Source organism: Callorhinchus milii, unplaced genomic scaffold, assembly GCF_018977255.1.
Source record: "Callorhinchus milii isolate IMCB2004 unplaced genomic scaffold, IMCB_Cmil_1.0 Scaffold2, whole genome shotgun sequence".
Lineage (NCBI taxonomy): Eukaryota > Metazoa > Chordata > Chondrichthyes > Chimaeriformes > Callorhinchidae > Callorhinchus > Callorhinchus milii.
In genome coordinates, this window is record NW_024704743.1 from 70,972,550 (window position 1) to 70,984,656 (window position 12,107).

The 12,107-nt window shown below is 46.6% G+C and overlaps 1 protein-coding gene across 1 annotated transcript; it reads right to left on the reverse strand.

Annotated features, from left to right (window-relative positions):
* Positions 1-2,019: 2,019 nt before the first annotated feature.
* Positions 2,020-11,018, reverse strand: LOC103181275. The gene is made up of 2 exons (XM_007897635.2): positions 9,557-11,018; positions 2,020-4,039 (listed from the first exon to the last, which is right to left on the reverse strand). Exons 1-2 carry the CDS (start codon positions 11,016-11,018, stop codon positions 2,256-2,258), a joined length of 3,246 nt encoding a protein of 1,081 aa, XP_007895826.1. The 3' UTR covers positions 2,020-2,255.
* Positions 11,019-12,107: the final 1,089 nt, after the last annotated feature.

The window sequence follows — 12,107 nt, forward strand, 5'->3', positions numbered from 1 at the left end:
CAGAGCCCTGAGGAATGCCACAAGAGAAGATCCAGGGGCTAGAGGAGAAGCCGTTTGTGGCGATGAAGTGCAGGCGGTGTGAGAGGTACGATCTGAACCAGTCAAGGACAGTGGCGTTGAGGTGAGAGGAGAGGTGGTGGATGAGGATAGAGTGATTGACTGTGTTGAAAGCAGCAGAGAGGCCAAGTAGGATGAGGAGGCAGAGGGAGCCCTGGTCGCAGATGGAGAGAATGTCATTTGTCACTTTGACCAGGGCTGTTTCTGTGCTGTGGGCGGCATGGAAACCCGATAGGAGGGGTTCGAGAAGGGAGTGGCGGGAGAGGAAGGAACAAAGCTGAGAAGCAACAACTCGTTCCAGGACCTTTGGAGAGGAAGGGGAGGTTAGAGATGAGGCGGTAGTTAAGGAGTAGAGAAGGGTCCAGAGAGGGAATTTTAAGGATAGGAGTGATGACAGCGGTTTTTTATGGGGTGGGAACAGTAGTGGATTGAGTGACCAAATTAATTTTATCTTTTTTTAAAAGGATCATTATTCCCAGAAAAGCAATCCACCAATTGACTAACAACCGGATTCCTAGTTACTGCTAGGTAAACAGAGGCCTGGGGAGTAAGGAAACTTTCCCAACATTGCACCCTTCCAGGAATCGAACCCAGGTCTCTTGCTTACAGGTGATTGCTCTGAGCTACAGGAATCCACGAGTTATGACTTTGAAACAAAACCTTTCATGGTCACAATTGACTGAGGTGGATATAAGCTGAAATGTTTAATTTTCAAACCTGAATACACTCCTGTTTTCCTTCAGACAAATATTGTGATTAAGAAAAAGTTATTTCTTAACAGATTTGAGAGAATAATTATCTCTTCAAAACTGTTAAGAAAATTAAATGGATAATTACAGAAGTTTGCCGCCACACTATACAACTCCATCCCGGAGTCCCTCCACCTTGCCCTTCCCTCACCTCCTTCAAGGTCTGTCTCAATATCTTCCTCTTTGACTGTGCCTTCAGTCATCTTTCCCCCACCGCCCTTAGCCCCAATCACCTCCACTCTCCAAATCCAACTCCCAGCTCAGGTTCAAACCTTCAACGATCCAGTGCTGCTGCTGACTCCAAACTTTCTGTAAGACAGTATAAATAGATTGCTTGCCTCTACCTTCACGGCTATGGAATGTCACATCATTTTGGGAGGAAGAAATCTTGTACCTGTACATGTTTTTGCCAAGACTGCTTTTTAGTGTTCTGCACATGCTTCTTAATGTTCAATTTTGAAACAAATTCCTTTTAAAGTTTAGAGAGTGAATATGGGCTATTCACTATGGGGAGAGGTCATCACAATCAAATCCAGTCATAGTGCTTGCTGAAGATGATAATAATAATCATGGATTTGCTACAGCCACTTTCACATGAGGATGATGTCTCAAAGCACTTCACAGGATTTTCTATACAATTTAGTAATGATTATTTTGTAGGTGAACATGGTAAACAATTTGCACACAGCAATGTCCCACAGAGCTAAATTACCCTTTTTTTAGTCTTGAGAATTGTTGACCAGGACACCTGGAGAAACTCCCTTCTCATTTCGAAAAGTGCCACGGGATCTTTAACATCCACCTGAATAGGCAGGCGGGACCTTAGATTATCAACCCATCTGTAAATCGGTAGCTCCGACAACGCGTTGAAGTGTCAGCGTAAGGCATGATGAGTTCCAAATTCCAACGTGAATCCACAACCGTCTGACTCAGGCGATAGTGCTACTAAATGAGCCAGGCCGCCGTGGTGAATAATTCATAATTAACAAAATAATTAACGTTAACAGTATGAGATATTTTTACATCTAAAGTCCTACAACACAAACCACACTTTCTAAAACCACACAGAAGAGTAAATACTGGGGTAATATTTTCTCCTCCGTAAATCCATGTACACTTAGAGCAATTCAGGAATCAACACTCCGTTCTCCAATGAGATCAGGTTATTCAATATGGTTAAGGCTTCAAACCTAGCATCATCTTATATATGGTTCAGCATACTCATTTAGTTTCTAATGGATATTCCTGTGTTTTACAATGTAAAAATGAATAAACAGAAAAACCTATGCAGTGTTTTAGTTGCATGTTTAAAAACTGTTTTTTAAATTAAACAATATTTTATCACGTTTGATTATACTGAGCTATATATTGAGTTGAAGTGACTTTCAAACATACCATTTGACAAGCAGTTGAACAAATGTTATGCCAGATGGGCCCCAATGGTCTTTTTCAGTCCTGTACATCTCTATCTTCCATTGTGGCTTCAGTAAAATATGCCTTTTCGCATCCAGGAAACAACAGCATGAGTACTGATATGTTTTCATGAGATCCTGCTTCTTTTGCAGCCTGAACTAATCTTTTGCTGATCAAATTTGCCATAATTTCATACCATTTTTGTTTTGTTATTTTAGGTGTTGGCTTACCCTTAAGATTCATATTTTCCCACCCAGTCACAGTACGAGGCTCTTCATTCAGCTGTTCAACATCACTTTTTTCGGCAGATGGTGTTTCTGATGCCAACAATACCGATTCTTGTAGATTATTTGATTCTTTGGTTATATCCTCTCCACTATCATTGTGAATAGATTCCTCATTTGGAGAAAGTTCTACAAATTCTTGGTCCGTAAACATCATGATGTTACTGGGTTCCTTATCAGGTGAAAGCTCTTCAGTGGACTGTTTAATAGATGTCCCACCATCACTGTGTTCCTCTTGTATGGAATGTTTCTTAAGTATCTTGGTATCATTTGGTTGCTCTCTGGGTGAGAGTTCTGTAGCAGAATGCCTCACAGATGCCTTGTTATCTGCATGTTTCTCACTGGGTAACACCTCCTCAGTGGAATGTTTCATAGGTGTCCCGGTATCTTTACCTTCCTCTCTGGATGATAACCTGGAAAAATGTTCCACAGATATCAAATTGTCCTGTTCCTCAATAGCAGCATTCATAGGTAATCTATTCTCATCTATTTTGTCTTCTTCCTTTCCTGGCAACAATTTGGAATACGACACAGATGGGTGCTTATCCTTGCTGGGTGAAAGCTCCTTGGTAGACTGGTCTACAGATGTATTTTTATCATTTTCTTCATTTGCTGGTGCTTCCACTGTAGAAGCAGCCTCAGCTGACCTATTATCATTGCCTTCTAATTTTGTTGAAAGTTCCTTGTCAAAATCTTCCACTGACGTCCTGTTATTATGTTCCTTGGTGTTTAAAACCCCCAAAGTAGAGTGTTTCTCAGGTACGCTGATTTCACTTTGTTCCTGAATTGGCGAAATCTCCTTCGATGTTATAAAGTGATTTTGTTCTTGGTTTGGTGAAAGCAGATAAATAGATTCATCTGTAGATATCCTGCTTGTTGTCCTACTTTTTTCTATATCTTGTAAAAAGCCAATTAAGCGTTCCATGATTGGCCTGTCATCATTTTCATCCTTTTTTTCCATAAGCTCATGCAATATACTTTCCACACTCAAGTCAAGGTCAGAGTATTGATCATATGTTGAAAGCTCCTCAAGTAAACGTTCAACAGATTCAAACTCTTCCTCATTTATTGAAAGTTGTTGAAGTAAATCTTCCTTGGTTGACGGATCAACATCATTTTCTAAATATCTGTTAAGTATTGAATCCACTGATAAACTAATGTAAATCTCTTGAGAAGCTGCCTCAAAAGATCCTGAGTAAAAAGAAAGCACTTGCAATGAAATTGAAATAACTTGTTGTATAGACAGCACTTTCCAAAATCCACCTGAAGCAAGAATAAGAAACTGACAGGAAGGATCAATGGGGACAGAGGCAGTATAGGGAAATGGTATAATACATTTTTTTAACATTTCGTCTCCAAGGTATCCAAGTCCCCGTGTTGTTTGTATACGTCCATCCACCAGCCCATATTTTTTATTTTTACTGATTTGTCCACCAGTCTGAAGAATACGCTTTCGTTCATTAGAGTTTGATGTATCATGCTTTTCAGTTAAACGGTAGCCTTTTCCATTTTTGCACAAGACAATTTGTACATCACCTGCAGTAAGGCATAATTTATTGATCACGAAAATTCATACAAGTTCACAACAATAAACGCACAAAACTTTATACTAAATACTATATTGCATAGTGTTTAGCTTTCTGAATCTTAAAATTTAAAATTTGTATAATAGTTCATTTTAATGTACAGCTCATGTATTCAACAATAAATGAAGGGGCGTAGTTATCAGGACAGCTTGGGCAAATTGTAACTTTTGAACAGAGGAGGCTGTGGGTGATCTAATTAAGGTATTTTAAGATATTGAAGGAAATTCACAGCATTACAAAATCTAGAACAAGAAGGCACCATCTAAACATTAGAGCTGGACCTGGTGACCGATGGTTTTACTCAAATGTAAACAAACCCTACTGATGTAAATAGTAGTGAAATAAGAAGTTTACTCAGAGATTGTGGCTTGTGGTATTCACTTCCTCAAAAAGGACAGTTCATGCAGATTATGTGGGAGTGTTTAAGAGGGAATAAGATAAATACTTCGCTAATATGGACATTAGGAGATATGGAGACAAGGCAGGAAAATTTTATCCGCCATAATCTAATAAAATGGCAGAGCATGTTTGATGGGCCAAATGACCTGCTACTGTTCTGCTCCTACTCCTGAATATGTTGGCTTGTGTCAAAGTCTTCTATCATGGAGCTCTGACCTCCTCAACCTCCCCGCCCTATCCCTCAGACTTGCCGAACCAATATGCAATAAGGGCGTCAGATTCGACCCACAAATCCTTCCTTCCCCAAATCTGGTCCCTGACCAGGACCGCCTTCCTCCACCTCATCGCCCGCCTTCGACCATACCTTACCCCAGACACAGCCGAAACAATCATCACCACCTCCTGACTTGACCTCTCAAATGCCCTCTTTGCCGGTCTCCCCAACTCCACCATGCACAAGATACAGCTGATACAAAATTCCGCCGCCCGCATACTCACCCGTACTAAACTCCGTCACACCAATCTAGCCACGCTCCACTGGCTCCCTTTCACCAAACTTATCGATTTCAAGATCCTCACACTCGTTTTCAAATCCCGTCATGCCCTGGCACCTCCCTACCTCCCTGACCTGCTTACCCCCAACCCACAACCTCCATTCAACTGGCTTCCCTGCGTGTGTGACGCTATACAAGTGCAAGTTGTTGTTGTTCCTATGTTCCTAATTTTAACGATACTGTTGAATCCTTACTGGTTACTTGGTTTTTAGGGTCTTTGTGCGTCAGCCTGGATCAGTTGGTTCCAATCTCATCTCTGAGTCAGAAGGTTGTAGGTTCATGAGCCACGTTCGGACTTGGAATTTATATTGGCTAAGCTAACACTCCAGTGCAGGGCTGGGAATGTACTGCATGGTTTAAAGTGTCATCCTTCAGTTGAGATGTTAATCCGAGGCCCCATCTGCCTGTTCAGGTGGACGTTAAAGATCTAATGGCACCATTCAAAAAGAGAAAGAAGTTTCTCCTGGTGTCCTAGCCAACAGTCCACCAAATAAAATTGGACATTCGCTTCATGGCTGTTTGTGGAACGTTGCTGTGCCCAAATTGGCTGTTGCAATTACCCACAAAATACAGTCACTTCACTTTACAGTATATCCTGTACAGTGCTTTGAGATGTCCTCCTGATGTGAAAGCTAATGTCACTATTATTGGATTAACAACAACAACAAAATTACATTTATAGAGCGCCTTTCACGTCGGGAGGACGTTCAGGTAACATAAACTGAATACAGGTATTCTTCCCACCAGAGGGAAGCAAGCATTTTCTTTTCATTGATAAAATCATTCTTTTTCACATGACATAAATCAGAATCGTCTGGAGGGTTCGATTAACTTTAAATGAACTAGAAGATAAAGAGAGCTGGGGAGAAGGAAATATTTACCCTCAAAATTGGAACTAACTTGTCTGAAATAGAGTTTTTAAAAAGTTTGGGAATGTCAACAACAACTTGCACTTATATAGCGCCCTCCACGTATGGTAGCGTCTCAGAGCACTTAACAGTAGCGGAGCAGGGGTGGGGGGAGGTGGCCGTAAGCACGGTCGAAGAGGAAGGTTTTCAGGTGGGACTTGAAAAAGGGGAGAGGGGGTCCAGGCGGAGCGATTGAGGGAGAGTGTTCCAGAGTTTGGGGGCGTAGTGGCTGAAAGCACGACCTACGATGGTGGGGTGGGTGCCAGGGACGAGCAGGAGGCCGGTGACAATCGAGCGGAGGCGCCGGATGGCGGATTGGGGAGTGAGGAGGGAGGTGCCAGAGAGAGAAGGGATTTAAACACGAGTGTGAGGATCTTGAAGTCGATCCGTTCAGTCATGGGTACGGAGTTCGGTCCGGGTAAATATGCGGACGGCAAAGTTCTGAATGAGCTGCATCTTTTAAATAGTGGAGCTGGTGAGACTGGCGAGGAGTGCATTTGAGAAATCCAGGCAGGAGGTGCAAATGCATGCACAAGAGTTTCGGCTGCATTTGGGGTAAGGTATGATCGGATGCGAGCAATGTGGCAGAGGTACAAGAAGGCAGTCCTGGGCAAGGACAGCAGGGGGTCGAACCAGATGCCTAGATTACGCACTGATTCTTTAAGTGTGAGAAGAGACCAGGGAGATTGAGGAGTTCAGATACGCAGGAATGAAGATGTAGACAGGAGCCAAGGAGTATTTAAACACGAGTGTGAGGATCTTGAAGTCGATCCGTTCAGTGATGAGTACGGATTCAGCTACACTCATCCAGGCCCTGAGGTCTGCCAGACAAGCTGATAAAACATCGGAGGACCTGGAGTTGGTACTGGAGGAGGCAAACTAGATTTGTGTGTCATCCGCATATATGTGGATGTTTACCCTGTGTCTGCGGATCACCATCCAGAGAGAGCATATAGATAAGGAAAAGAAGAGGCCCAAGGATGGAGCCCTGGGATACCCTGCAGGTGTCCTGGCGGGGGCGGGAGGAGAAACCATTTGCCGAGATGAAATGGAGGCGGTTGGTTAAGTAGGCCTCGAGCCATACGAGCGCAGTTCTACTAAGGAAGATGAGGGAGGAGAGGCGGTGGAGGAGATCCAGGAGCACGAGGAGGCAGAGGAAGCCCAGGTCACAGATAGAGAGGTTGTCGTTTGTGACTTCAACAAGCGCTGTCTGTGTGCTGTGGGTCGAGCAAAAATCAGACTGCAGGGGCTTGAGGAGGGAGTGGAGGGAGAGGTGTGACCGAAGTTGACCTGCAACAATGAGTTCCTGGACGTTGGTAAGGAAGGGTAGGTTAGAAGTGGAATGGTAGTGTGAAAGATGAGGGGGATCGAGGATGGGTTTTTTGAGGAAGAGTGTCATAGCAGTGGTTTTCAGGGGGAGTGGAACAGAGCCTGAGGAGAGAGACTGGTTGACCATGTCAGCCAGCAGGGGAGAGGAGGGGGAGTTGAGTGACAAGCAGTTGGGTGGGGAGGGGGTCAAGGCAGCAGGTGGTGAACTTCATCCGAGTGATTGTGGTTGAGAGGGAGAAATGGGGGAAAAGGAGTGTAAGGATGGAGGAATGGCAGGAGCCGTGGCAGAGAGAGAAACCGGTGTGGATGGTTTGGGTTGAAGGGGACATGGGTGGGAGAATGATGCAGCCAAGCGGATGTTTTCAATCTTTAAGACCCCTTCGCACGGCGTTTTAATGTGAGGATAGATTGTGAGGAGTACTACAACTTTGCTTCCTTAGCCAGGACATATTATAATATTTAAAGACACAACATTAGAATAAAGGAATTACATTTAAATAATAATAATCCTTGCATCTGATACAGCATCTTATCACGTCTTCGAAATGCCTCAAAGAGTTTCGCAGAATATACTGTAAAGTGAACTGACTGTATATTTTGTGGATGAAACGTGGCAGCCAATTAAATTTGGATGTAAGGGCATAAAAACAATAACTATCTTAACTAATAGATTTTTTTCCCTCACAAATCAAAAGTGCACAAAAAACTGGTAACATTCATGAACAGAAGTTAGGAAAAACGAGGAGAAGAAGTTGGGAAATACATTTTCTATTAAAATACTGCACAAATAAGCAGGAAAATCACATGATGGTGTCCTTTGGTTTTAGAGATCCCCAAGCTTCACTCGCCTACTGCAAAGCCATATCACTCAAGAGGAGGAATTCTGAGTTCCTGAACAATTTATTTTATCATCGTGGCAACTTTCAATTGGTCTGAGAAGAGGAGACTAAAACATTCTAAAATTGCAATTCCAGTAGCTGGGAAGGTCCAGATTTGCTCTGAGACAAGAAGCTGCTGCCCCATTAAAGTGCATGTAGCCATTTTATGAATATTTTTATGATCAATGGTATTACTCAAATGTAAAATTTACCCTACCTACTTAAACAAATGGTAAATAAACTCACCTTATTACTTTAGCCTATTACCCGAATCCTGAACATAACTTTTTCTGCCAGACATCAGTAGACAAAAGTGCTGTCAACACTTACTTATTTTCCCAAATTGATATTACACAGATTTTCACTCCCTCCCTCTTTCCAGGCACATCTCAAAATGTATCTCTTTGACCCCGCTTTCGTTCATGTTTCCTCTGCCCACCCCCCTCAGCTTGGTGCCCATCCAGACAGCAACAAATTGCATTTCTATAGTGCCTTTCATTTCGGGAATACAATGAATGCACCTTGGGATAGTGGTGCCACCGAGCGCTGAAATTCTGGACTCTCTGCCTCAATCTCCATCTCGTCTCTTCCTTGTCCATCTTCAGATCACTCCCAAGGACCTTCCATTTCAATCCCGCCTATGGTCACCTTGCTCCTCTTCCTGCAGTATCAGCATCAAACTCCACCAGTGTTTAAGCACGTCAAAAAGCTATCTCTCGTGAAGAGCAGCTTGTAAATGCAACATGTCGCTGATGATCCACGGCTGTTTGAGGGACACTGCTGTGCACAATTGACTGCTGCATTTCGCCCACAAAATATACAGTCAATTCAGTATATTCTGTGAAGCGCTTTGAGGAGTCTCAAAGACATGATATGGCACTAGAATTATTATTATAATTATTATTATGAATGTCACTCTATAAATGTAAGTTGTATTCTGCACAATAACCACAGTAGTGACCTATGGTTGTAATTCTTATTCAAAAGTAGTTCTTCACAGGTAAAAAAAAAATTCCTGCCAAGTCTAGTCAGAGTGGTGATAATCTGAAGTTGATGAATATCCCTCGAATATAAGCATAATTCTGGTTGGTAGTTGATTGGTGGATTGCTTTCTGTGGGTAATAAGCCCTTCAAAACAATTTTTTTATGTGATGATAATTTGGTCACTCAATCCACGACTGTTTGTGGGACAGTGCTGTGCGCAATTGGCTGCCGCGTTTCGCCCACAAAATACGCAGTCAATTCACTTTACGGTCTATTCTGTGAAGCGCTTTGAGACGTCTCAACGACGTGATGAGGCGCTGTATCAAAATGCACGGATTATTAGTACTATCAATCTCCATTTTGCAAAGAAAACATTCAGCAGTGACCCGCCCGGGTGGTCCCTGCACTGCTGTACCTGCATTGGCGAGGTGCACTGTACCAGTTTCACGGGGCAGGTCAGCGGAGGCTCTGAGGCCGCCGACCTCCTCGTCGGACCATTCGGGATTCACGGCCTCGATGAGGCAGATGGCGACCGAGCAGCCGCTCCAGCGCACCTTGGACTTCTCGTGGCGGCCCAGCGCCAGTATCCTGTCCATCCTCAGGAAGGCCCTGGCCATAGCCTGGTGGATGGAGTAGTACCGCCGGCTGGTCTCGTCCTCCCCGGAGGGCGGCCCCGGCTCGGGGTCCTGGGGCCCGGGCCGCTGGTCACTGCTGAACAGCACTCGGAACCCGGAGACCATGTCGCGCTGCTCGGGCGGGAACTCGAAGGAACTGTCGACCGTTACCAACTGCTCCAGCACGAGCGGCGGCAGCTCGACGGACGACAGCCGCGCGGCCGAGGCCCCGTGGTTACCGCCAAAGAGCCCGACGAACCAGGCGTCGCTCCTGCCGCCGTAACTCGGCAGGAAGGCGGACGAGTCCTCCAGCTCGGTCCTCCAAGCGGCGTTCCTGTCCTGGCACAGCCCCCGGGTGAGGAATGGGCAGCTGCCGGGCTGAGGCGACGGCAGAGGCCAGTCGTGCTCACAGTGCGGGGCGAGCCGCTCCCGCCGGGTGAGGAAGGGCCACCGGGAGCGCAGGTAAGCTCGCAGCAGGTCGTAGGCGGCGTCGATCCGCCACAGGGCGTCGCGGCTCCACGTCTTCCTGCTCAGCTGCTCGGCGACCAGGTTCCAGCGCCGGTCGCTGACGGCGCTCAAGTCGCCCGTCTCCTCCCGGGCGTCGAAACCCAGGCGGGTGTAGGCCCCGTGCAGCTCCCGGTGGTAGCGCAGGCGCCGCGCCCGCACATAGCGGCGGCACGAGGGGCAGGGCACGCCGGCCACGTCACACAGGCGAGCCGGGGGCGGCGGGGCCCCGGGGGCCACCGGGGGGTCAGTCGTGGGGACCGCCCGAGCCTCCTCTGCCATGGCCGTACCCGGGAGTTCCGGAGTCTCGCCGTCCTCGAAAACCCCGACGAGCAGCATGGACTCCTTCTCGGTGGAGACCCGCGCCTCCTCCATTGTGTCCGGGTCGGAGACCATCGACCCCTCGCAGGCCTCCTCCTTGGCGTACCTGCGGGACACCAGGAACTCCTCCATGGTGGCTTTGCCCGGCAGCAAGAAGACGTCGGTCATCACCGTGCCCGTGAGCATCGCGGAGAGGCTACTGGAGAGGTCCCACTCCTTCCTCATCTCCCAACCGGAGTCCAGGAGGAACTCGTCGTTGGAAACGTTACAAGGGAGTACCGATAAATCGTCCATGGGGTCCTCGCCCACACTGACCGCGGGCTCCGGGGTGTCCATCAAGGCGCTGACCGAAGACCCCAACTTTTCTCTTTCCCCGGCCAAGCCCGAGAGCGCCGCACCTTCCCCCGGGTCGGGAGCGGAGGGGACCTCGCCCGCCATGTCCCCAAAGTGAACGGGAACCGCAGTCAAAGGAAGACAGAGAGAGAGAGAGCCTTCGACGGAAACCACACCCCCCACTCCCGCCGCCCCCCGCCGCCGCCGCCGCCGCTCGGTTGGGCTCCTGGTAGATCCGCGACTCGGGAGGTTTGCAACACCACCCACGACGACACGAAAGGTAATTTGCACACGGGTTAGAGGCAAAGGGACGGCTAACGCAGACTAAACCCGGGCCATTGCCAAAAGGGGTGTGAGCCTCGGACGCGAAGTCGATTCGAACATTTTTTTTGTGCGCGTTGTCCGGTCGGTTGCTGAAACTGCAGTGCTAATATGTCAGTACTAATTCAGTAGAGAGAGCGGTCAAAGACTCGAAGTATCCCGAGTACAGTGCCGTGGAGCAGTTGCCAGTCTCAGTCCCTCTGAATAATTGGGGGCAAACAATCCCCGTCTCCAGTTGGATTGAACGATCATTTCCAAAGCCAAAGTTGCAGTGGGACCTGATGTGTTATGTCTGTTGAATACTCGATCCTCGGCCGCTTTCCGGACGTCAATATTAAACAATAAACGGCCTTTTGGCATTAAAGCAGAATTTAGAGGCACTCTTTTCGGTTTCTTTATGCGGATCCGCAAACTTAAATAGCCATCGAATCGCTTTGGAAGATTTTTTTTTCCCCCCTGAAACTGGAACATTTGACACGGGAGAGGTCTGGGTCAACGGGAAATGCGCGTTCACGTCCCGTATTCCTTCAGGACTAAACGAGGCTCGGTGGGCAGGAAAATATCTTAATATTGCTGGCGATCGGCTTGAAACTGAAACAAAGGAACGCGTTGTTGTTAAATATTGTCGTGGAAACAGTTTCTTAGGTGACGCCTGACCGGTGTACATAAGGCGTGACCCGCTGTCAGCTTTTGTTACCTGGATTTTTAATGTTTAACTGCACTTATTTTTTTCAAGCACACAGACTCCACACATCTGCAAAGCATTTCTCTCCGTGCGAACCCACTGTAAACCATGTCAACAACAACAACAACAACAAGATTCCATTTATAAAGCGCCTTTCACGTCAGGAGGACGTCCCAAGGCGCTGTACA